This window comes from Oncorhynchus keta, chromosome 28 (genome assembly GCF_023373465.1).
Source record: "Oncorhynchus keta strain PuntledgeMale-10-30-2019 chromosome 28, Oket_V2, whole genome shotgun sequence".
NCBI lineage: Eukaryota > Metazoa > Chordata > Actinopteri > Salmoniformes > Salmonidae > Oncorhynchus > Oncorhynchus keta.
Window position 1 is genome coordinate 42573573 of NC_068448.1, and position 27527 is coordinate 42601099.

The 27527-nt window shown below is 45.9% G+C and overlaps 1 protein-coding gene across 3 annotated transcripts in view; it reads left to right on the top strand.

Moving 5' to 3' along the window:
• The window catches only part of LOC118361381 (cadherin-4-like), a 351441-nt gene that overhangs the window by 245931 nt on the left and 77983 nt on the right, over window positions 1–27527 (top strand). For all 3 annotated transcript variants that reach the window (XM_052483099.1, XM_052483098.1, XM_035741268.2), the window contains 2 exons: window positions 8936–9162; window positions 21987–22199. In XM_052483099.1, coding sequence (XP_052339059.1) covers window positions 8953–9162; window positions 21987–22199 — 423 coding nt within the window. In that variant the 5' untranslated portion in view covers window positions 8936–8952. The remainder of the gene's footprint in view (window positions 1–8935; window positions 9163–21986; window positions 22200–27527) is intronic.

Sequence of the window (27527 nt, forward strand, 5' to 3'; positions counted from 1 at the left end):
GGTTCAATTCCCGGGACCACCCATACGTAGAATGTATGCACACATGACTGTAAGTCGCTTTGGATAAAAGCGTCCGCTAAATGGCATATATTATAATCTATCTCATTCTGCTATCGAACCTCCCGAACCGTTAAGAAATGGCACTCTTTGGAGTTTCGTTTGTATGCTTGTGTGTGTGGGAGGGGTGTGTGTGTGCTGTGTATCGGGGACTGGGGGGTGATGACAAAGAACTGCAACTGGCAGTGTCGTTGTGTTTCTGATTGGTCCAACAATAAGACTCTCTAGGTCCCTCTGGGGTATTCCAATTGGATACTTGGCCTGTCACTCATTTAGACTGTTTGTTATCCGCTTTTGTCTACACTGGGACAGACAGATACACAAACATACACGTAGGCTGGGCGTCATTAAAACATATTTTTCAACCACTCCACAAATTTCTTGTTAACAAATTATAGTTTTGGCTAGTCGGTTAAGGACATCTACTTTGTGCATGACACGAGTCATTTTTCCAACAATTGTTTACAGACAGATTATTAGTATACATTTTTCTTATTTCACCAGGTCGTCCAGTCGAGAACGAGTTCTCATTTACAACTGTGACCTGGCCAAGATAAAGCAAAGCAGTGCGACACAAACAACAACACAGAGTTACACATGGAATAAACAAACATACAGTCAATAATACAATAGAGAAAGTCTATATACAGTGTGTGCAAATGAGGTAGGATAAGGGGGGGGGGGGGCAATAAATAGGCCATAGTGGCAAAATTATTACAGTATGGCAAGTTAATCACTGGAGTGATTGATGTGCAGAAGATGAGTGTGCAAGTACCGGTACTGGGGTGCAAAGGAGCAAAATAAATAACAATATGGTGATGAGGTAGTTGGATGGGCTGTTTACAGATGGGCTATGGACAGGTGCAGTGATCTGTGAGCTGCTCTGACAGCTTGTGTTTAAAGCTAGTGAGGGAGATATGAGTCTCCAGCTTCAGTGATTTTTGCAGTGATTTTTGCAGTTCGCTCCAGAGAACTGGAAGGAAAGACGGCCGATTGAGGAATTGGCTTTGGGGGTGACCAGTGAAATATACCTGCTGGAGCGCTTGCTGCGGGTGGGTGCTGCTATGGGGTTTTACCTAGCAATGACTTATAGATGACCTGGAGCCAGCGGGTTTGGCGACGGATATGAAGGGTAGTATATGGGGCTTTGGTGACAAAACGGATGGCACTGTGATAGACTGCATCAAATTTGCTGAGTGTTGGGGGCTATTTTGTAAATGACAAAACCAAAGTCAAGAATTGGTAGGATAGTCAATTTTACTAGAGTATGTTTGGCAGCATGAGTGAAGGATGCTTTGTTGCGAAATAGGAAGCCGATTCTAGATTTTATTTTGGATTGGAGATGCTTAATGTGAGCCTGGAAGGAGAGTTTACAGTTTAACCAGACACCTAGGTATTTGTCCACATATTCTAAGTCAGAACCATCCAGAGTAGTGATGCTGGATGGGTGGGTAGGTGTGAGCAGCGATCTGTGGAAGAGCATGCATTTAGTTTTGTTTGCATTTAAGAACAGTTGGAAGCCACGAAAGGAGAATTGGCATTGAAGCTTGTCTGGAGGTTAGTTAACACAGTGTCCAAAGAAGGACCAGAAGTATACAGAATGGTGTCGTCTGCGTAGAGGTGGATCAGAGAATCACCAACAGCAAGAGCGGCATTATTGATGTATACAGAGAAAAGAGTCGGCCCGAGGATTGAACCCTGTGGCACCCCCATAGAGCCAGCCAGAGGTCCGGATAACGGGCAATCTGATTTGAAACACTGAACTCTGTCTGAGAAGTAGTTGGAGAACAAAGCTAGGCAGTCATTTGAGAAACCAAGGCTGTTGAGTCTGCCGACAGGTCGAAAGCCTTGGCCAGGTCAATGAATACAGCTGCACAGTATTGTCTCTTATCGATGGCAGTTATGATGTTGTTTAGGACCTTGAGCGTGGCTGAGGTGCACCCGTGACCAGCTCGGAAACCAGATTGCATAGCGGAGAAGGTGCGGTGGGATTCGAAATGGTCTGTGATCTGTTTGTTAACTTGGCTTTCGAAGACCTTAGGCAGGTAAGATAGGTAGAGGTCTGTAGCAGTTTGGGTCTAGAGTGTATCCCCCTTTGAAGAGGGGGATGACTGCGGAAGCTTTCCAATCTTTGGGGATCTCAGACAATACGAAAAAGAGGTTGAACAAGCTAGTAATAGGGGTTGCAACAATTTTGGCTGATAATTTTAAGAAGAGATTGTCCAGATTGTGTAGCCTTGCTGATTTGTAGGGGTCCAGATTTTGCAGCTCTTTCAGAACATCAGCTATCTGGATTTGGGTGAAGGATAAATGGGGAGGCTTGGGCAAGTTGCAGTGAGGGGTGCAAGGTTGTTGACCGGTGTCGGGGTGGCCAGGTGGAAAGCATGGCCAGTCATAGAAAAATGCTTATTGAAAGTCTCAATTATCGTTGATTTATCGGTGGTGACAGTGTTTCCTAGCCTCAGTGCAGTGAGCAGCTGGGAGGAGGTACTCTTATTCTCCATGGACTTTACAGCGTCCCAGAAGCTTTTGGAGTTAGGGTTACAGGATGCAAATTTCTGTTTGAACTGCCTGTGTATATTGGTTCCTAACTTCCCTGAAAAGTTGCATATCGCGGGGGCTATTCGATGCTAATGCAGTACGCCACAGGATGTTTTTGCGCTGGTCAAGGGCAGTCAGGTCTGGAGTGAACCAAAGGCAAATATCTGTTCCTGGTTCTATATTTTTTTAATGTGGCATGCTTATTTAAGAATGTGAGGAAAGCACTTTTAAAGAACAACCAGACGTCCTCTACTGATGGAATGAGGTCAATATCATTCCAGGATACCCGGGCCAGGTCGATTAGAAAGGCCTGCTCGCTGAAGTGTTTTAGGGAGCGTTTGACAGTGATGAGGGGTGGTCACCTGACCGCAGACCCATTACGGATGCAGGCAATGAGGCAGTGATTGCTGAGATCCTGGTTGAAGACAGCAGAGGTGTATTTGGAGGGCAGGTTAGTTAGGATGATATCTATGAGGGTGCCTATGTGTATGGATTTTGGTTTGTACATGGTGGGTTCATTGATAATTTGTGTGAGATTGAGAGCATCTAGCTTAGATTGTAGGATGGCCGGGGTGTTAAGCATGTCCCAGTTTAGGTCACCTAGGAGCACGAGCTCTGAAGACAAATGGGTGGCAATCAATTTGCATTTGGTGTCAAGAGCACAGCTGGGGGCAGAAGGTGGTCTATAGCAAGTGGCACTTTCACTTATAATTCACTGTATCACAATTCCAGTGGGTCAGAAGTTTACATACACTAAGTTGACTGTGCCTTTAAACAGCTTGGAAAATGTCATAAAATGATGTCATGGCTTTAGAAGCTTCTGATAGGCTAATTGACATCATTTGAGTCTATTGGAGGTGTACCTGTGCATGTATTTCAAGGCCTACCTTCAAACTCAGTGCCTCTTTGCTTGACATCATGGGAAAATCAAAAGAAATCAGCCAAGACCTCAGAAAAACATTGTAGACTTCGGGTTCATCCTTGAGAGCAATTTCCAAATGCCTGAAGGTACCACTTTCATCTATACAAACAATAGTACGCAAGTATAAACACCATGGGACCATGCAGCCGTCATACCGCTCAGGAAGGAGACGCGTTCTGTCTCCTAGAGATGAACGAACTGTGGTGCAAAAAGTGCAAATCAATCCTAGAACAACAGCAAAGGAACTTGTGAAGATGCTGGAGGAAACGGGTACAAAGTATCTATATCCACAGTAAAACGAGTCCTATATCGACATAACCTGAAAGGCCGCTCAGCAAGGAAGAAGCCACTGCTCTGAAACCGCCATAAAAAGCCAGACTACAATTTGCAACTTCACATGGGAACAAAGATAGTACTTTTGGGAGAAATTTCCTCTGGTCTGATGAAACAAAAATATAACTGTTTGGCCATAATGACCAACGTTATGTTTGGAGGAAAAAGGGGAGGCTTGCAAGCCAAAGAACACCATCCCAACCGTGAAGCACAGGGGTGGCAGCATCATGTTGTGGGGGTGCTTTGCTGCAGGAGTGACTGGTGCACTTCACAAAACAGATAGCATCACGAGGAAAATGATGTGGATATATTGAAGCAACATCTCAAGACATCAGTCAGGAAGTTAAAGCTTGGTCGCAAATGTGTCTTCCAAATGGACAATGACCCCAAGCATACTTCCAAAGTTGTGGGAAAATAGCTTAAGGACAACAAAGTCAAGGTATTGGAGTGGCCATCACAAAGCTCTGATCTCAATCCCATAGAACATTTGTGGGCAGAACTGAAAAGCGTGTGCTAGCAAGGAGGCCTTCAAGCCTGACTCGGTTACACGAGCTCTGTCAGGAGGAAAGGGCCAAAATCCACCCAAGTTATTGTGGGAAGCTTGTAGAAGGCTACCCGAAACGTTTGACCCAAGTTAAACTATTTAAAGGCAATGTTACCAAATACTATTTGAGGGTATGTAAACTTCTGACCCACTGGGAATGTGATGAAAGAAAGAAATGCTGAAATAAATAATTCTCTCTACTATTATTCTGACATTTGCCATTCTTAAAATAAAGTGGTGATCCTAACTGACCTAAGACAGGGAATTTTTACTGGGATTAAATGTCAGGAATTGTGAAAAACTGAGTTTAAATGTATTTGGCTAAGGTGTATGTAAACATCTGACTTCAACTGTACACACACGCACACGCACGCACGCACGCACGCACGCACGCACGCACGCACGCACGCACGCACACACACACACACACACACACACACACACACACACACACACACACACACACACACACACACACACACACACACATAATACATAATACATATGTAATACAGAGAGACAACTGAAGAGAGAGAAACAGAGGAACAAATGAGGTTGCCTCCATTTGTGATGGAGATAGAGAAAGGTGAAGGGCTCCACTCAGAGACAAAGAGAGGGAGATTTTGGCGAGCAAAAGTGGTGCTTGTTTAGCTGGTTTTGACACATCCAGCACACAGTTCCTTATGCAGCTCTCCTTTGGTCCTGTTGTGTCTGTATCAACACACAGAGATGCACTATGAATAATCTCATGAAAAAAAAACAACTCTCAACTCAAGCAAAGCCCATGACAGAGGTACAACCAAAGTATAACCCTACCCATCAGCCAGTACAGAGGTGGTCCTCCACATGCCTGTCCAGAATACCAGAAGGGAGAGTGGGGGGAAGAGGGGGAAGAGAGCTTTGTCTTTCCTTTGTTATTCAGGCATCTGGCGTTGAAAGACAGGGACTGTATCAAATGTGTGGATATAAGGATCTTAATGGGCTGTGAAGGTGAGCTACAGGGTGTTTATGAGTAGTGTGTGTGGTGGTGGGGGGGTTGGGGCTGGGGGGGTACACCAGGCAAATGCTTTATACACACCTGCCTATTAGCACGTCTCCACGCGCACGCACGCACACACACACACGCACACACACATGCAAGGCTATCAGTTTGAGAAGCTTGAAGATATCCTTTTCTCTCCCGCCCTTTCTCTGAGCTTCTTCTGTAGGGGACTTCTGCACCACTGGCTCTGCGCCCAGAGAGAGAGAGGGAGAGAAAGAGAGAGAGAGGGAGAGAGAGGGAGGGGGAGAGAGAGAAAGAGGGAGGGGGAGAGAGAGCGAGAAAGACCACCTGCTGCTCATTATATGCACATATTTGACTGCTGCAGCGTTACATGAGCACTTGTCATTACAATAAAGCATTTTGGAATTTGAATGTGACTTCCTCTTTGCTAATATAATCAGGCTGCCTTCCAAAACTGTTTCAGCACTTGTTTGCCAACTGTAGCGTTTGTTTGTCCTGCAGAGAGAACAGAGAGAGAGAGCGAGGCGAAAGATAGAGAGGGCAGAGAGAGAAGAGAGAGAGGACAGGGAGAGAAAGGGGAAAAAGAGAGGGCAGGGAGAGAGGTAGAGGGAGAGGGAGGAAGGCACAGAGCTAGAGAGCCAAAGAGAGAAAAAGACAGAGAAGCAGAGTGTTGAGAAATGTGTTTGCGATAATGTATATTGATGTTTGTGTTGGACGGGGACCGGGGACTCTTCTGATGTATCACAAAACACAAAACTCAGTTCCCCTAATACCCCAGGCTGGACTGGGACGCCTGTCCTTAGACAACACCTGTTACCAGGAAATTAATGAGTGGTATTGGCTCATTCTGTCTGGGTTTTGTTTCAGAGAGAACGTTTTTAATGACGTTTCACCAGATGTATCAACCCCCACCGGGCCCAGAGGACGGAGAAGGATTTTTAGTTACAGACGGACATAGATAGTTCAGATACTGTACTGTGCATGGTTCGCCTGTTGTAGTGGTGGCTCGAGGAAGCGTTGAGAGCGAACGGGAACAGACTCTGGTGAGTTCTGTCCTTCAGCCCCAAGGTTTCCTCTCACTCGAGATGCTGTCTAGACAAGGTAATCCCTGGGAAGGAGAAGAAGACAGAGTGAGACAGAGAGAGAGAGAGAGAGAGAGAGAGAAGCTAATTGCCCTAGCCCCTGAGCCTGGAGATTGGTGGGGTGGCGTGGGTCTGTTTGTGTTGGGCTGAAGACAATAGTCTGGCTCTTCCGGTGGTCTGTAACTGGGGGGAACGTGTGTGGACACAGAATAATGAACCCATAATAGGAGATAAGAACACGCCGTAATAAAATATTGTCCTCAATAGGGCCTGAGTACAAGGACCACACAACGTAGGGACATAAACACAGCATTGTACACACATACACACACACACACACACACACACACACACACACACACACACACACGTTTCCTTTATGACCTTTGTTTGACTTGTCGTGTTTGTGGAGTTACTGAATCTCGCCGCCTCCCTTCCACCCGTTGTTTAGTTTCTCAGGGTTGTGAAGGATAAGGACATTTTCTCAATTTCATGCTGATTTGCTGCGTATTAGCCTGTGGTCGAAGTCAATAGTGTGTTCAGTCAGCCATGGAGACGGTTCAGACTCAGGGTTGGGTTTCGAGTTTCATTCAATCTCTGCTTCTATCTAATAGGCTGTTCCACTGCCTCTGTTTAATGATTGTGTGTAATTAGTGAAACTGGATATAGACATCTCTCTCTCTCTCTCTCTCTCTCTCTCTCTCTCTCTCTCTCTCTCTCAATTCAATTCAATTCAATTCAAGGGCTTTATTGGCATGGGAAACATGTGTTAACATTGCCAAAGCAAGTGAGGTAGACAACATACAAAGTGAATATATAAAGTGAAAAACAACAAAAATTAACAGTAAACATTATATATGCCATTTAGCAGACGCTTTTATCCAAAGCGACTTACAGTCATGTGTGCATACATTCTACGTATGGGTGGTCCCGGGAATCGAACCCACTACCCTGGCGTTACAAGCGCCATGCTCTACCAACTGAGCTACAGAAGGACCACATTACACATACAACAGTTTCAAAACAGTAAAGACATTACAAATGTCATATTATATATATATATATATATACACAATGTACAAATAATTAAAGGACACAAGATAAAATAAATAAGCACTCTCTCTCTCTCTCTATATATTTATCATTAACCCTTTAACAGACAGCTGAACTGGGCGGTGGACCTAATTTTGACAACCGACTTTAAATGAAAGATATTCATTTTGTTTGGCATAGTTTATCATCAACCAATGCCATTTACTAAAATGGTCATGTGGTTTTCATTGTCGGACTCACATCTTTCTTTAAACACCCATTCAAAGATGGTTGTAGAACCAGGAAGTGAACGTGAGCAAAACCAAACCTAAGTTATCGCACATTTTTCTGTGCTAATTCTGTGCTACAATTTCAAATGAGAAGGTTGTACAATTGTGTTGACCTCTAAAACATCACTTGTGCGGCCGATACTGAGGCCAAATACACATTTTGCAGGTGGTATTTTTTTTATTGGTGCGCCACAAAGGGTTAACGTGGATCTGAACAGGCTATGGTGATACGGGTCATTTCATATCACATTCTCTGACTACTGTGTTGTATTTGCAATGAAGAGGATGGGTGCGTGAGAGTGCTTATTTGCCTTGTGTACGTGGTGCTTTGCCCAAGACCTTTATAGGCCTGTCCATTAAATTGACATTTTTGTATCTTGGTCTTTATATCTACAGTATGTCTGTGTTCTGATTCTTTACGTCTCTGCTGTGTAGTATGCTATAGCTATAATTGCCTATTCTCCTTTCTCAGATTTGAGTGTTTATTTGTGTCTGTGGCCAAGATTCCAGGGTCTTATACTCCGAATGCACTTATATAGTTGTATTAGAGCTTTTGGCTTTTGACCAGATGCTATATGTTCTGTGAGTGCGAATGCGCTCTACGGTATCCTAGCTTTATTCTCCTCTCTCCGACAGAGACGCTGAGACGGCAACACAAAGCCCATCTCATTCTCTCCTTTATTTCCACCCTGCTCCTTTAGAAAGGTTGTGACATTATCAGGGATATTTCTCCAAACATCATTTCCGGGTAGAAGTCCACAGAGAGACCGGCAGGCAGATGATGTATGCAGGCGTGAAGAGACAACATCAAACAGCTCAAGTGCAAAATACCACACTGCTGTATTAATAACCTTTCAATGGAATACGAAACGGTATCCACCACCATGTATGAATGGTCATTCACGTCTGATAATGTGAACCATGTATTGGTAGTATTAACATGTATTGGTAGTATCATCCAGTCGTAACTATGCATGAATTACATTATTCTCTCTCTCTCTCTCTCTCTCTCTCTCTCTCTCTCTCTCTCTCTCTCTCTCTCTCTCTCTCTCTCTCTCTCTCTCTCTCTCTCTCTCTCTCTCTCTCTCTCTCTCTCTCTCTCTCTCTCTCTCTCTCTCTCTCTTTTTCTAGTGAGGTTTGATGACTGTATGGAGAACGAGGGGGTGGTCTTTCAGAGCGGTGACGCCAGGTTCAGCGTTGGGACCGATGGGTCCATCTACACCCAGAGAGAGGTGGCAGGCCTGAGCGGACCGGTCCAGTTCACGGTCACTGCCAGCGGTCCACACACACACGTGTGGGAGACAACGGTCAAACTGGCCCTGATGGGGCAACCCACACCCTCACCGCCGGGCAATCAGGTAAGAATATCATTCTGTTCATACAGTAGATGTGCGCGCACACACACACACACACACACACACACCTGCACATAAGTGCATACTCGCGTCACACGCACACACACACACACCTGCACGTAAGTGCATACTCACGTCACACTTACACACACACACACCTGCACGTAAGTGCATACTCACGTCACACTTACACACACACACACCTGCACGTAAGAGCATACTCGCGTCACACTTACACACACACACACACACACACACCTGCACGTAAGTGCATACTCACGTCACACTTACACACACACACACCTGCACGTAAGTGCATACTCACGTCACACTTACACACACACACACCTGCGCGTAAGTGCATACTCGCGTCACACTTACACACACACACACCTGCACGTAAGTGCATACTCACGTCACACTTACACACACACACCTGCACGTAAGTGCATACTCGCGTCACACCTACACACCCACTCTCGCACACCTTTGAAGCGTATCTCCCCAAAGTACTCTAGAACCCTACCTAGAAAACCACCAACTCCCATCCTCAGGTTTCAGTCAGCGATCAGCTCAGTGTGATCTCCCTTACTCCCTTATCTTCTGCTGGGGTCTGGATAGCAACTAACAACTGAGTGGTATGATCATCACACTCTCAAAGGGGAGGAGTACTGTACTCACCCGTAAGCTGTTATTGGTAAACATCCGTCCGTTCGCACGTCTGTCTGTCCCTCCCTGTCCCCGGTTGCCCCCTGCCTGGCTTTCCCTGACAGTGCTAAAGACCAGGTAGACAGCAGAGCTCTGACTACAGCGCGTCGCCTCATCTCATGTGATCGTCAGTGCCCGCCCAGAGGAGGGCAGCAGTGCTGCAAATGTTAAACCACGTCCAGTAACGACAACGCACACTACTTTTATGGGGGCTGTGCCGATAGAAGGCATCCAGCCACCCAGATCAATTCCAGCCGAGACGGAGTGATCGCTTGCAGCGTTAATGTCGGACAGCACTCACACTTGGTCTCAGTTAGTCTGTAAAAGAGGTCGGGGGGGACACAGGTAGGAGTGGTGCAATGCATTGTGGGATTGAATCTCTTCTGGAAAGAATATCTTGGGTGCCAGGGATGACTGTGTTCCTGGGTCAAGGGACTTGTGTGATACATTGTTAAGACTTATACCCCCTAGTTTTATACTCAGCTGGCCCCTCCCGGGATTTTGTGTTAAACGCACTACGACAAAGTTTCTTTGTGTACTTGGGAGTATGGCTAGACGGTACACTGTCCTTCTCTCAGCCCATATCCAAGCTGCAGGCTTACGTTAAATCTAGACTTGGTTTCCTCTCTCGTAATCTCTCCTCTTTCACCCCAGCTGCCAAACTAACCCTGATTCAGATGGCCATCCTACCCATGCTAGATTACGGAGATGTAACTTATAGATCGGCAGGTAAGTGGTGCTCTTCAGCGGCTAGATGTTCTTTGCCATTGGGCCGTCAGATTTGCCACCAATGCTCCTTATAGGACATATTGCTGCAGTCTATACTCCTCTGTAAACTGGCCATCTCCGTATACCCGACACAAGACCCATGGGTTGATGCTTATTTATAAAACGCTCTTAGGCCTCCCTCCCTCCCAACTGCAACCCTCTTTCGTACACATACAGCACCCATTCTGTCATTCGCATTCTGTTAAAGGTCCCCAAAGCGCACACATCCCTGGGATCGCTCCTCTTTTCAGTTCGCTGCAGCTAGCGACTGGAAGGAGCTACACACAAAACACTCAAACTGGACAATCATGGACACGCTTACTGACACGTTGCCGGGATTTATTTATTTACCTTTTTGCCCTTCGTGCTGTTTTCCGTGCCTGACAATGTTTGTACCATGTTTGTGCTGCTACCATGTTGTATTGCTGCCATGTTGCGTTGTTGTCTTAGGTCTCTCCTTATGTAGTGTTGGGGTGTCTCTCTTGTCGTGATGTGTGTTTTGTCCAGTTTTTAAAAATAAATCTTATCCCAGCCCCCGTCCCCATTGGAGGCCCTTTGCCTCTTGGTAGGCTGTCAATGTAAATAAAACATATTGGAAAAAATGTGTGTTGTGTATCTGTGTGTGTGTGTGTGTGTGTGTGTGTGTTTGTTTGCTGTCTGTCCAGTGTCTATCCAGTGTGTGAAAGCATGTCTCATTGTCTCTGAGGGTGTTTCTTAATGTGTGCTATGTATTGGTATGCGCGTGCCCAATGTATATCTTTCTCCGTGTTAGCCTCACTTGCACAAACATGGCAACCCGGGAAGACACGGACAAGTCCTATAATAGTAGGTCAAACCTGGCAACCCAGGAATGAACTGAGTGGTCCTATAATAGTGTCTGAATCCAGGAATACACTGAGTAATCCTGTAATGGTGTCTCAAACCTGGCAACCCAGGAATGAACTATAATGGTGTCTCAAACCTGGCAACCCGGGCGGGAGACTGAGTAGACCTATATTAGTAGTCCTATGATTTATTTACTGAGGGTAGCATACAGCCCAGGAAGGGGGATAAAAATACCCACAACTGATTTCACTCTGCTGCCTATACAGATACTGTCACACATAGTCATCCTGGACTTTCACCATGGCACTGGGTTCGTGAGGGCTTGGCATGGCCTTCATCTCAACCCTTTAGGTTAGAAGTGAAGGCTATTCGAGGAGTGGAAGGTTAGGATGGTAGGAAACAGCATATATTAACAAAGTTAGAGTGACTCTACTGTAGCTTTGAGCTAAGACTTTGAGTCTAAGACTCGTCATTGGCCCGTTCCATCTCTCTCCCTGAACCCCAATGATCCATTCCAGCATCTAATCAGCATTTAATCAGTGCAGTGATTCTCATGTCTCCCTGCCACCTGGTACTAAATGTCCTACTGGAGCCGAGAGTGGTAGGGGTGGCCAGGGCACTCCCATTGCTTAGATAGGGATCACAGGATCAGCCAAAATTCTCCCTGTCCAGAACAGACCATGTGCCACTCAGTTCTTTGCCATCAAACTGATCCACCAAGAGAACCTCTTACTGTGGGCAGCCAAGATGGAGTCACACCATGGCTGCAGTACTATGTGAGGAGAGTGTGTTGGGTCCAAGGGAGTGTGTGTGAAGCCAAGTGTGTGTGCGAGTGCTCATGGAACTCAGGCAGCGTCACACCCAAATCCCACTGGGTTCACGGACTTTGCGGCAGAGATAGCCAGTCGAACCAAAGAGCAGGTCTTAGACCCGAAGCAACTGCTCCATTGTTTGTCTATGACACATTCATGCTTATGAAGCCCGATACGGAAGAGGGAGGAGAATGGAGCTGGGTCAGACCATTCTACTACAGCTGTAGTAATACAAATTGCTATACAGACATAGAAAACAACAAGGACGCACGAACACAATGTGAAAATGGCTTTTTGTGGCGCTCTGCTCTGTGGAGTAATAACATCCAGATGTGTGTTTGGCCAGGGGCTGACTGATATCAAAGCGTACCGGCCGGGGTGCGAGCGGAGGCTCGGGAGGGTAGGGGAAGGCCGGGACAGGAGCCAGCTGGCTGGTTTCTGGTGGCACCGGAGCTGGGCGTCGCTTCCATTTCACACTCACTGACTCCTGTTCACACAGTGTGTGTGTGTGTGTGTGTGTGTGTGTGTGTGTGTGTGTGTGTGTGTGTGTGTGTGTGTGTGTGTGTGTGTGTGTGTGTGTGTGTGTGTGTGTGTGTGTGTGTGTGTGTGTCTGTGTGTGTACGTGTGGGAGAGAATGTGTGTTTGTCTCTGTGCTGGAGGGATTATGTAGGATCATGTGAATATTAAGTGTGTGTTTTAGTGTACACTTCTGGTTGTGGATAGAGTGTGTGCGTATGTGCGCGCAGGCGTCAGTTCCTGCGTGTGTGTATGTGCGTGCGTGCGTGCATGCGTGTGTCTCTTTGTGTGTCTGTGTGTCTTTTCTCTGTGTGTCTTGTCTCTGTGTGCGTGTGGGCTAGCGAAAGGAAGAACGTATGTTGAAAGTCTGTTGACTCTATTAAGCTGCTGTTCGGAAACTGAGTCTACGTCTGGCTCGGCTCTCTTCCTCTCCTCCTCTGCCATTCTTCTGTTCCAACAGTGGATGGAGATGGAGGGAGTGTTGTTTCATTTGCTGCAGAGGAGAGCTGGCATTTCTGTGTTAACACTTAATCAACAGTGAGTTGAACATTGTGGTCTCCATGGTCTTGTTGTCTGGGATCGTAGTGGTACACTGTTCATTTAACATTCTAAGTGTTGTTGTCCGTTAGTTTACTCCAATTACAGAAAGGGTGGTAAAGGTTAGGGGAAAATTATACAAATATATACAGTTTAAGTCGTAGGTTTACATACACCTTAGCCAAATACATTTAAACTCAGTTTTTCACAATTCCTGACATTTAACCCTAGTAAAAATGCCCTGTCTTAGGTCAGTTAGGATCATCACCTTATTTGAGGAATGTGAAATGTCAGAATAATAGTAGAGAGAAGGATTTAGGTTTATTTGAGGTTTATTTCTTTCATCACATTCCCAGTGGGTCAGAAGTTTACATGCACTCAATTAGTATTTGGTAACATTGCCTTTAAATTGTTTATCTTTGGTCAAATGTTTTGGGTAGCCTTCCACAAGCTTCTCACAAGAAGTTGGGTGAATTTTGTCCCATTCCTCCTGACAGAGCTGGTGTAACTGAATCAGGTTTGAAGGCCTCCTTGCTCGCTCACGCTTTTTCAGTTCTGCCCAAAAATGGTCTATGGGATTGAGGTCAGGGCTTTGTGATGGCCACTCCAATACCTTGACTTTGTTGTCCTTAAGCCATTTTGCCACAACTTTGTAAGCATTTTTGGGGTGATTGTCCATTTGGAAGACCCATTTTTGACCAAGATTTTAATTCCTGACTGATGACTTGAGATGTTGCTTCCACATAATTTGAATTCCTCGTGATGCCATCTATTTTCTGAGGTGCACCAACCCCCATGTTTCACGGTTGGGGTGGTGTTCTTCGGCTTACAAGCATCCCCCTTTTTCCTCCAAACATAACGATGGTCATTATGGCCAAACAGTTCTATTTTTGTTTCACCAGACCAGAGGACATTTCTCCCAAAAGTACGATATTTGTCCCCATGTGCAGTTGCAAACCGTAGTCTGGCTTTTTATGGCGGTTTTGGAGCAGTGGCTTCTTCCTTGCTGAGCGGCCTTTCAGGTTATGTCGATATAGGACTCGTTTTACTGTGGATATTAGATACTTTTTTACCCATTTTCTCCAGCATCTTCACAAGGTCCTTTGCTGTTGTTCCGGGATTGATTCGCACTTTTCGCACCAAAGTACATTCATCTCTCGGAGACAGAACGCATCTCCTTCCTGAGAGATGTGACGGCTGCTTGGTCCCATGGTGTTTATACTTGCGTACTATTGTTTGTACAGATGAACGTGGTACCTTCAGGCATTTGGAAATTGCTCCCAAGGATGAACCAGACTTGTGGAGGTCTACAACTTGTTTTCTGAGGTCTTGGCTGATTTCTTTTGATTTCCACATGATGTCATGGATAACTCAGGCACTGAGTTTGAAGGTAGACCTTGAAATACATCCACAGGTACACATCCAAAAGACTCAAATGATGTCAATTAGCCTTATCAGAAGCTTCTAAAGCCATGACGTCATTTTCTGGAATTTTTCCAAGCTGTTTAAAGGCACAGTCAACTGAGTGTATGTAAACGTCTGACCCACTGGACTTGTGATGCAGTAAATTATAAGTGAAATAATCTGTCTGTAAAAAATTGTTGGAAAAATGACTTGTGTCGTGCACAGAGTAGATGTCCCAACCGACTTGCCAAAACTATAGTTTGTTAACAAGAAATTTGTGGAGTGGTTGAAAAACAAGTTTTAATGACTCCAACCTAAGTGTATGTAAACTTCAAATGTATATTTACCACCCGAATATGGGGGAATGGAAATCATGTAGACAATTACATTGATGGAAGCTACAATCTACCTGCAGTATTAAAGCTGATCAATCCATGAATATGTATATATATATATACACACACACACACACAGTGGGGCACATTGTAGGATTTTTAATGAATTTATTTGCAAATGATGGTGGAAAATAAGTATTTGGTCAATAACAAAGTTTATCTCAATATTATATACCCTTTGTTGGCAGTGACAGAGGTCAAACGTTTTCTGTAAGTCTTCACAAGGTTTTCACACACTGTTGCTGGTATTTTTGCCCATTCCTCCATGCAGATCTCCTCTAGAGCAGTGATGTTTTGGGGCTGTTGCTGGGCAACACGGACTTTCAACTCCCTCCAAAGATTTTTTTATGGGGTTGAGATCTGGAGACTGGCTAGGCCACTCCAGGACCTTGAAATGCTTCTTACGAAGCCACTCCTTCGTTGCCCAAGCAGTGTGTTTGGGATCATTGTCATACTGAAAGACCCAGACACATTTCATCTTCAATGCCCTTGCTGATGGAAGGAGGTTTTCACTCAAAATCTCACGATACATGACCCCATTCATTCTTTCCTTTACACGGATCAGTCGTCCTGGTCCCTTTGCAGAAAAAACAGCCCCAAAGCATGATGTTTCCACCCCCATGCTGCACAGTAGGTATGGTGTTCTTTGGATGCAACTCAGCATTCTTTGTCCTCCAAACACGACAAGTTGAGTTTTTACCAAAAAGTTATATTTTGGTTTCATCTGACCATATGACATTCTCCCAATCTTCTTCTGGATCATCCAAATGATCTCTAGCAAACTTCAGACGGGCCTGGACATGTACTGGCTTAATCAGGGGGACACGTCTGGGACTGCAAGATTTGAGTCCCTGGCGGCGTAGTGTGTTACTGATGGTAGGCTTTGTTACTTTCGTCCCAGCTCTCTGCAGGTCATTCACTAGGTCCCCCCGTGTGGTTCTAGGATTTTTGCTCAACGTTCTTGTGATCATTTTGACCCCACAGGGTGAGATCTTGCGTGGAGCCCCAGATCGAGGGAGATTATCAGTGGTCTTGTATGTCATCCATTTCCTAATAATTGCTCCCACAGTTGATTTCTTCAAACCAAGCTGCTTACCTATTGCACTTTCAGTCTTCCCTGCCTGGTGCAGGTCTACAATTTTGTTTCTGATGTCCTTTGACAGTTCTTTGGTCTTGGCCATAGTGCTGTTTGGAGTGTGACTGTTTGAGGTTTTTGACAGATGTATTTTAAACTGATAACAAGTTCAAACAGTTGCCATTAATACAGGTAACGAGTGGAGGACAGAGGAGCCTCTTAAAGAAGAAGTTACAGGTCTGTGAGAGCCAGAATTCTTGCTTGTTTGTAGGTGACCAAATACTTATTTTCCACCATAATTTGCAAATAAATTCATTAAAAATCCTACAATGTGATTTTCTGGATTTTTTATTCTAATTTTGTCTGTCATAGTTGAAGTGAACCTATGATGAAAATTACAGGCTTCTCTCATCTTTTTAAGTGGGAGAACGTGCCCAATTGGTGGCTGACTAAATACTTTTTTGCCCCACTGTATATATAATTCTACATTCAGTTATTTAATGCTTAGACCAGTGCAACCAGACAATATCAGTCCTTTTAGCTGTGTGATCATGTTAGCCTCCAAGCTATAGGAATAATGGTGAAATCCTGAGTTTGCCCCTTGTTCGATATTTGACAATCCAACACAATCCTATCTAGTCGTCCACTGTCTCGGTGTTGTCTGCCTGTGTGTGTGCATGTGTGTTCGTTCACATAGTCGTCTGTGTTATTTCTGAGTTATCAATGTGTGTCAGCAGGCTGCGGCCAGAATTCCAGTACACTACCACAGCTGGAGAACAGCTTGGCCAGAGTCTCTTAGGCAACAATGGGCCACAGCTCACCTCTCCCTCTCTCGCTCTTGCTCTCTTTCTATCTCTCTTGCGCTCTCTGCCTCTCACTTCTCTCTCTGTGCCCCTTACTCACCAGTGGTCCACATGTACCTGTTAGGATCTGCAGATGAAAGGATTTGGAGCATAACTTATTTAGACAGGGAGGTCACTTCTGCTTCTCAGTATACCCCCCCCCCACCACCACTATCTCTACTCTCCTCGACTCCCTGTCTCCCTCCCCCATCCAACCCCTAACACCCCCGGAACCCCTCCTCCCTCCCCTCCCTAGTCCCCCCCACCGTGGCTCTCTGAACTGGGGGAGCCAGCCCCTGCAATCAGGCACACTAAGCCCTCCTCCCGATGAGAAATAGAAGACATTTGTCCAGAGCCCATCGTACATCTGTCGCCCCTCTCCATCTGACTAATCTAGTTTGGATCCATGTACCGTAGCTGGAGAACACACGCGTGTTTGACTTGGCACTGGGTGATGGGGGGAGAGAGAGGTGTCCCCCTGAACATACACCATAGGGATCTGGTTCAGGCAACATGGCACATGATGGCACATGATGACACAGGATGGAACATGTCACATGGGTGTTTGGAAGGGTAGACTGTGCCTGGCACAGGAGAGGAGAAGAATGGTTGGATTAGATGATTTCTAGATCATGAGGACTTAGAAAAGCAAAGACAGAGCTGTCTGTATGAGGAGCTGCAGCTCCCCTAGTGGCAGAGAGATGAAGTCCACCCACTACCCTCATTCATTCCCCTGTATACAGGACATGGTAATCATTTGAGCTGAAATCTAAGTAGATGAGTCACCAAGGGAAGCATGGACTTTAAGATCGACAGTTTGGACAATATTAGAAACATCAAACGTTCTAAACTCAACATTTGCCAAATGATATTTGACAAGCAAATGACAGAGCCCAAACATGTCTCTACCCTCTCTCCCTCCATCATGTTAGCCCTTAACCTTCTCACTCTCTTCTCCCCTCTTCTCCCTCTCTTCTCCCTTCTTCTCCCCTCTTCTCCTCTCTTCTCCCTCTCTTCTCCCCTCTTCCCTCTTCTCCCCTCTCTTCTCCCTTCTTCTCCCTTCTTCTCCCCTCTTCTCCTTTCTTCTCCCCTCTTCTCCCTTCTTATCCCTCTCTTCTCCCTTCTTCTCCCCTATTCTCCCTTCTTCTCCCTCTCTTCTCCCTTCTTCTCCCCTCTTCTCCCTCTCTTCTCCCCTCTTCTCCCTTCTTCTCCCCTCTTCTCACTCTCTTCTCCCTCTCTTCTCACTTCTTCTCCACTCTTCTCCCTCTCTTCTCCCCTCTTCTCCCCTCTTCTCCCCTCTTCTCCCCTCTTCTCCCTTCTTATCCCTCTCTTCTCCCTTCTTCTCCCCTATTCTCCCCTCTTCTCCCTTCTTCTCCCCTCTTCTCCCTCTCTTCTCCCCTCTTCTCCCTTCTTCTCCCCTCTTTTCACTCTCTTCTCACTTCTTCTCCTCTCTTCTCACTCTCTTCTCCCTCTCTTCTCACTTCTTCTCCTCTCTTCTCCCTTCTTCTCCCCTATTCTCCCTTCTTCTCCCTCTCTTCTCCCTTCTTCTCCCTCTCTTCTCCCTTCTTCTCCCCTCTTCTCCCTCTCTTCTCCCCTCTTCTCCCTTCTTCTCACTCTCTTCTCACTCTCTTCTCCCTCTCTTCTCACTTCTTCTCCCTCTCTTCTCCCCTCTTCTCCCTTCTTCTCCCCTCTTCTCCTCTCTTCTCCCTCTCTTCTCCCCTCTTCTCCCTTCTTATCCCTCTTTTCTCCCTTCTTCTCCCCTATTCTCCCTCTTCTCCTTCTTCTCCCTCTCTTCTCCTTCTTCTCCCCTCTTCTCCCTCTCTTCTCCCCTCTTCTCCCTTCTTCTCCCCTCTTCTCACTCTCTTCTCCCTCTCTTCTCCCTTCTTCTCTCCTCTTCTCCCTCTCTTCTCCCTTCTTCTCCCCTCTTCTCACTCTCTTCTCACTCTCTTCTCCCTCTCTTCTCACTTCTTCTCCACTCTTCTCCTCTCTTCTCCCCTCTTCTCCTCTCTTCTCCCCTCTTCTCCTCTCTTCTCCCTCTCTTCTCCCCTCTTCTCACTCTCTTCTCCCCTCTTTTCCCTTCTTCTCCCCTCTTCCCACTCCTTTCCACTTGTCTATCCCATGCCCCCCACCCCCCCTTGTTCTGTGCCATATCTGATGTTTGAAATGTGGAGCTGGTTTGAAGAAACTGAAAACGGCACATTCACCCATGGGCATTGTCCCCCTTCCTTCCTTCCTTCCTTCCTTCCTTCCTTCCTTCCTTCCTTCCTTCCTTCCTTCCTTTCCTTCCTTCCTTCCTTCCTTCCTTCCTTCCCTCCCTCCCTCCCGCCCGCCCTCCTGCCCGCCCAACCTTTACATGCCAACCTCTCCAACAGACAGGCTTCCTTTAATGCAGCTTGAAAAGCCTTCTCATGTACGTCCATCTAATGAATTCAATCTGAAAGCATTGTTTCCACTGGCAGGTACAGCCCAGCTTCGGAGGCCACCAGGCAGCGGGTTATACATAACGGGGGGTTATAGACTGTGTGGAAAGTTCCACGGGGCGGTAATTAGAATAAACAGCTTGCGGTGCGCCAGAGCTCTCAACTTTCAGTGTGCCAAGAGAACCTTCTTTAATTATTCCGCTGTTGTGCCCTGTTCCTGCGTAGTTCCTGGGTTTCCCCTTGCATTTTAACTACCGAAACCGCAAGGCCACACATTTGAGAGAGGGAGGAAGAGAGAGGGATGTTAGAGAGGGGAGGGAAGGTAAAATGAAATATTGGAACCGGTATTAAAACACAAGGCTTTTTATATGTAAATATATGGTGATTGGACCTGTCTCTCTTATACGAGGAGCGGAGTTTGTTCTCACACGCACACGCGCACACACACAATACCCTTATCTTACCTTGTGCCACTGCTCTCATCCGTTTAGCTGGGAAATGTCTCTCATTCGCTCCCTGCCATTGGAACAATAAGCAACATGAGAGCAGATGACTTGGCGAGACCTGGTGGAAATCTAAGGGACACCTGGGATAGAGCGTTAGCACTGCATCGTCCTCGCCCTCTGGCACGCTTAACCCGTCTCACGCTCCATCCACCTATGAGCATAGCACTCCGCAGCTTCTGATGAATTGCTATTACCACGACAAGCTGTCAGGATCAGCCAAAAGGTAGGAGAGAGGGGGAAAACAATAAGGAGGAGAGAGAGATGGAGGAGGGTGGGGGTGAAAGGAGGGTTATAGAATGTGATATTGAGAGGGGAGGAGCTAGAGGGCTGAGGGATGTGGTTGGAGGACGATTCTGACTGAACTTGCTGAGCTCTGGACTTGTGTATTATAACCCGGAGGTTACACTGAAGCACGGAGATACTGCATGTCTAATCTAACATGATTTCTCCATGTTAATACGAGAGTTCCCCATAGCCACTGGACATGCAGGATACATTGTGTTCCTACTGGCAGAGCTTGGAGATGCTGGACTGATTCGAACTTTGGATTATTCATGTGGACCTCGGACCATACAGGACACGACCCTGAGAATCTACATGTCAGCTTTTAGTAATACAGCAGGCTACAGATACACATACATACATACATACATACATACATACATACATACATACATACATACATACATACATACATACATACATACATACATACATACATACATACATACATACATATAAATACACAGACATATATACACGTACATACACATACATACATACATACATACATACATACATACATACATACATACATACATACATACATACATACATACATACATACATACATACATACATACATACATATAAATACACAGACATATATACACGTACATACACATACATACATACATACATACATACATACATACATACATACATACATACATACATACATACATACATACATACATACATACATACATACATACATACATACATACATACAGTGGGGCAAAAAAGAAAAATCACATTGTAGGATTTTTTATGAGGCCCGTCTGACCTTGAAATGCTTCTTAGGAAGCCACTCCTTCGTTGCCCGGGCGGTGTGCTTGGGATCATTGTCATGCTGAAAGAGCCAGCCACGTTTCATCTTTAATGCCCTTGCTGATGGAAGGAGGTTTCCACTCAATTTTCCACCATAATTTGCAAATAAATTCATAAAAAAATCCTACAATGTGATTTTCTGGATTTTTTCTCTCTCATTTTGTCTGTCATAGTTGAAGTGTACCTATGATGAAAATTACAGGCCTCTTATCATCTTTTTAAGTGGGAGAACTTGCACAATTGGTGGCTGACTAAATCATTTTGAATGTTGACATGACATATTATGTCCGTTTGTTTACGGGCTTGTCGGATATTTGATTTGTTATTGAAACAAGAAGACAACGAGTGGCTTTATCTAACTTAATATTTGACCCGGGGGAAAATGTGTTATATAGATGCACCCAGCATTTCTCCATTGATTCAAATGCTGAATAAATGAGTCACTGGATTGACTTTGTAATTGTGTTTCTCCGCAGTTGGTTGCTCTGCCAATGCAGTTCAAACTTTGTTGGTAGTCCATCTCATTTGATTGCACCCCACCAAAAACCACCTCACTGATTACAATCAAGACATCATTAGCAACAAGACTTTAATGAGTGAATATTCACACATAAGGGAATGGAGGCTCCTTGTAGCCATCTTATTCCGGATAAAAACACTCGCCTGCAGGTAGACAGTTCTCACAGTATCCCTGGCCATGCAATGGGAATAGGGGTGTAAATCCTAGGAGAGACGTGTCCACTCTTTATGGGAGTTTTTAACAACCAGGTGTAAAGAACAAGGTCTGGGGCTAGCTTCGGCTTCTTGGGACCTCCTCTTACGTGCACACTCACATGTACGCACGTCACCATTTTATCACATAGCAACCCGCTCAAACTGTATCTTTGTCCTTTGTGTCGTGTCTTTCAGATCAGAGTGGAACAGGGGAAAGAAGGGGAGAGGAAGGAGGAAGAGGAGGTCAAAGCATCACCAGAGTTTCAGGCCCCACCCACCGTCATCATGTTTCCCAGGCAACGGGAGACGAGCTCCAAGGTGCTGCGGAGACAGAAGAGAGACTGGGTCATTCCGCCAATCAACGTGCCTGAAAACTCCAGAGGGCCCTTCCCACAGATGCTCGTCAGCGTAAGTGACCTTTATGATTGGTTAAAACTCCCAAAGTCGGACAGGAAGTACACAGAACTTGAACCCTTTTTCAAGTCCTAACAGTAAATGGTTCGTACTCGTGGTGTTTGTTCGTCAGGCATAAAATCACAAATTGCAAAAGGGTTTTCTAATGATCCATTTTTTAAAGCCTTTAAAAAAAAATAGATAACACAATGTGACATTGGAACACAGGAGTGATGGTTGCTGACAATGGGCCTCTGTACACCTATGTAGATATTCCATATAAGATCTGCCAGTTCCCGCTACAATAGTCATTTACAACATTAGCAATGTCAACACTGTGTTTCTGATCAATCTGATGTTATTTTAATGGACAAAAAACGTGCTTTTCTTTCAAAAACAGGGGCATTCCTAAGTGACCCCAAACTTTTGAACGGGAGTGTATATATGGATCAAATATTAATGCTAATCAGTGTAATTAATAATCGCTCTGTTTGCATAGCAAGTCCTTGGGTGGTCAAAACCATTTAAGAAGCAATGGCCACTGAATGTTCTTGTGAGTGAGAGAGAGTATGGTAGAAAGCCCTACAGGAGAAACAAAGAGAGGTTTCTCACTACCGGTTCGTGCCTACTCCCCCCATCCTCATTATGACTGGTTGTCAGGCACGGAATGTGATTATGCTATGTGTCTGTGATACGATTACAACTGCAAAATGTGCTCAGGTATTCTAACCACACTGATTGGGCTAAGAGCTTTCCCCCTTGGACTGAGAGCTCTGTCGCCAGAGACACCGAAAAGCTCCGTCTCTCTAAGTCTTTCATGAGTCTGCTGGGCTTTCACTGAAATAACTGTATATTGTCCCCTTTATTCAGCAATTCAGTTCAGTTGACTTTTAATGATATTTGCACAGCTCCCCTTACAATGTAATTTGTCACAGACGTGTAAGTAAAAATCCTGGTCTGGATCCTGGTATAATGGAAAGCCTTGAGTGACATTAAGTAAGAAAAAGTCCCTATCCTCGGCTAGCTAAAGCCAGGGCAAGACTTCATCCCTCGAGGTTTAATATAAGTCCATGGTTTGGGTGCATCTACAAACCACAGATCTAAAAGCGTGTTGTTTTGAACCTGGGAAGATATTATCCACGTGATCAGATAGAACCCCCCCCCCGCAATGATGCGTTCCCATGGCCTAAACCACGTATCTTTTATGTCTGTCCTGTGAACTTGGGAGAAATATGCTCTGACCCACCAGTCTGCTGCCTCTGAGGTGTTATTCGTTATTCAACGGAGCTCCGCTCGTTTAGTATTCGAGTTACGGCAGCGGGGAACAACGCAAGTGACGACCGTCCAAACAAATTGCATTTCAGCGAAACTGCTCGTTTTGGAAAAAAAACGTATGGAAAATAAACAGAAACACAAGAGGGGATTCGGGGGTCGAGATTGTACAAGCCGCACGAAAAAAGAAAACAACATGAATAAATAAACGCTTGTGTAAATGCCTTGTTGTGCCGAGCGCTGTGTAGTGCAATGCACTACAGACTTTGAAATGTGAAGGTTCTGTCACAACAGAATGCTCAGTTTGTCTCAGGCAGCAAAAAAAAACTCTGGAACCCAGGCCTATGCTGTGTGCTGTTGTTCTTCAAAAAACACCACTCCCAGTGAACAAAACCTATTGGTTTTTACATCCCTCTGCTCTCTCTCTCTCTCTCTCTCTTTATCTGAGATATCTAGCCATCAGCTTTTCTGCCTGTTTACAGAACCCTCGCAACTTTTGCGTTTGGGTTTAAATTGTGCAGAAGAAGCATTTTTTAAATATTTATTTTCTTCCTTTGTTTTTAACCCTGTTTTCATCCCGTCCGAAGGGACAGCCTGCAGAGGAATAAGAAGGGATCCCAAAAAAAGACTGGGAATGAAAGGAGGAGGAGAGAGGTTTCTCGCCCTTTATTAGAAAGGATGGGCGGAGTATTTCAAGATGTGTCCCATCTCTCCCTGTCAGGGTTGGCTGTTCTCGTCAGTAGCCCCGGGCCCCCACTGCAGCGAGACAGCTCTCATGTGTCCAGGGGTCAGTGAAAACCCGAGAAGAGAGGAGAGGTGGAGGAATGGAGGGGGGGGAGGGAATCAAAGGAGTGTTTGGAAGCGTTAGCGTGCAGCCAATACAATCCACCGCCTGTGCTGTAAATAGGCCCTCTAGGAGCTGGTGGAGGACTTGGAGTAAACTTTTAGGAGCAGGGGAGAAGTGATGCGTGCTGATGCCTCCACTCGGGTCCCATCTCTCTCTTTAATAATGACTGGAGGGCAGTTATGGCCATACAGAGAGCTCCACTGTACCAAGGAGAGATTTTAACAAGGAGCCAGATAGATTTTTGTGGGGTTTTGATGTCGTTATCTTTGATGTTTTTGCTTTGTGCGTTTTGTGCTTTTGACCGGTTCCATGGGTAGACAATCCTGTTACACCACGTGACCAAAAGTATGTGGACACCTGCTTGTCGAACATCTCATTCCGAAAGCATGGGCATATGGCGTTGCTGCTAGAACAGCCTCCACTCTTCTGGGAATGCTTCCCACTAGATGTTGGAACATTGCTGCGGGGACTGGCTTCCATTCAGCCACAAGAGCATTAGTGAGGTCGGGTATTGATGTTGGGCGATTCGGCCTGGCTTGCAGTCGGCGTTCCAATGCATCGCAAAGGTATTAGGTCGGGTTGAGGTCAGGGCTCTGTGCAGGCCAGTCAAGTTCTTCCACATCGATCTCGACAAACCGTTTTTGTATGGACCTCGCTCTATGCATAGGGGTATTGTCATGCTGAAACAGGAAGGGTCTTCTCCAAACTGTTGCCACAAGGTTGGAAGCACAGAATCGTCTGGAATGTTATTGTATGCTGTAGCGTTAAGATTTCCCTTCACTGGAACTAAGGGGCCTTGTCCGAACCATGAAAACAGCCCCAGACCATTATTCCTCCTCCACCAAACTTTACAGTTGGCACTATGCATTGGGGCTGGTAGTGCTCTCCTGGCATCCACCAAACCCAGATTCGTCCGTCGGACTGCCAGATGGTGAAGCGTGATTCATCACTGCAGAGAACGTGCTCCAAGAGTCCAAAGGTGGCAACCTTTTTCACCACTCCAGCCGACGCTTGGCATTGCACATGGTGATCTTAGGCTTGTGTGCGGCTGCTCGGCCATGGAAACCCATTTCATGAAGCTCCTGACGAACAGTTATTGTGCTGACATTGCTTCCAGAGGCAGTTTGGAACTCGGGAGTAAGTGTTGCAGCTGAGGACAGACAATTGTTACGTGCAACCCACTTCAGCACTCGGCGGTGGGTTTGTGTTCTAGCAGGGCATACATTTGACGAACTGACTTGTTGGAAAGGTGGCATCTTATGACAGTGCCACAGTGAAAGCCAATGAGCTCTTCAGTAGGGCCATTCTACTGCCAATGTTTGTCTATGGAGATTGCATGGCGGTGTGCTTGATTTTATACATCTGCTACTGTATCAAGATGACAAAATCCCATTGCTGTTGATGAAGTCTGTATGTCAGCAAGTGTGTGTATGTATGTATGTGAGTGTGTGCATGCCTGTTTGTGTGTTTTAGAATTTGGAGGGGGAGAGGGAAAGAGAGAGAGAGGGAGAGGGAGAGGGAGAGGGAGAGAATAAATACCACGGAAACAGACCAATGGACAGACACAGCTTTCAGATTTTGTGTGGTGGAGGAGAGAAGAGTGTCTGCAGAGCTCTGCAATGTGGGGCTTTCTGAAGCTTGCGTATACATTTATCTCTTTCCTCCCTCTCCCCCTCCCCCTTTCACTTCCTCTTCCTCTCTCTCCCTCCCTACCCCTCCCTCTCTCCCTACCTCACCATTACTCAGTGCCCTGTGTGGCATGGCTGTGAGGCTGACTGTGTGATGCCTACCTTGCCTAATGGCCTGTGAAGCCAATCCAAGCCTTAATGGCCTGTTCTGTCATCCGCCGCCCAGCTGAGTGACATGCGAGGGAAGCTCTAGTCCCTCCATCCCACCGATCCTCTGCCCTCCTCTCCCCTCCCCTGGCCGAGGGGCCGTCAGCAGGACAGACATGGCTGACAGCAGCCCTCCCTACCCCTCCGTCAGACCAGGCTATGTCACTTTGATCAGGCCACCGCTGCATGGGACTGGTGTGGTGACAAGGCCGCTGCTGCTAACCAGGACTCCTCCCCAGACCCTGGGCCCTGTCAGTGGGGTCGTGGGAAGTGTTGATTGGATGAGTGAGGTGCTAGTTGACACGCGGTACATTGACCAGACTAGTTGCACTCATTGCCGGGGAAGTGTAAGAGAGCTCAGAGAGACTGAAGCCCAGTGCAGAGACTGCTGCTACTGTATCAAGATCCTTAGCCTCTAGCGTGTGGTTATCAAGGCCTATTGCCATCAGTCCTACTGTACTGTACAAAGACCTACAGCCTTTAGGGTGTCTGTATCAACACATATAGCCATGTAGCCTTCAGTGCTCAAATACCTGGGCCTGTAGACTGTAGTCTGTAGTTTATCTCGACTGGATACTGGGCCAGTTTGAGGCTGTACTCAAGAGTTCCCCAAACGAAAGGTGTAATGGGTCCTTACTCAAAAAAAAGATGCAGCGTAGAACGTTCACTAGAGTTAATGTGGTTAAGAAATTCCCACTGCAGTATCCTCCATAGATCAGATGGAGCTGAAAAGGTGCACAACTTGAACAAGCAGCAAGAAGAATGACCACCAAAGAGACAAGGCAATGGGGACATGATATAGCCCTCTTACAAGGAGAAGAACGGAGCGGGAGGCAGTAATACCTCCAATAAACATGCGTTCTTTTTTGTCGTTTGCTTTCTTCCCCAGCCAAACAGCCATCAATGGCATGTAAAAGAGCCATCGATTTCTCAACGAGGCGTTTCTGAAACCCTCTATTGATCCGCACACTTCTCATGCGGGAGAAAAGCATTGATTCTTCCCACTCGGGTAAATAAAGACTCAAGCTGCCCCCCCCCCGATCGCAACCAACCAGCGTCAGCGTAAAAAGCCAACAACACCCTCTGTGAAACAATAAACTTAACCAGAGAACAGACTTATAGTACTATACACTGAGTGTAAAAAAAACACATGAGAAACACCTGCTCTTTCCATGACAGACTGACCAGGTGAATCCAGGTGATCCCTCATTGATGCTCTGATCCCTTGTTGATGTCACCAGTGTAGATGAAGGGGAGGAGACGGGTTAAACAAGGATTTTTAAGTCTTGAGACATGGATTGTGTGTGTGTGCCATTCAGAGGGTGAATGGGCAAGACAAAAGATTGAAGTGCCTTTTGAACGGGGTATGGTAGTAGGTGCCAGGCGCAC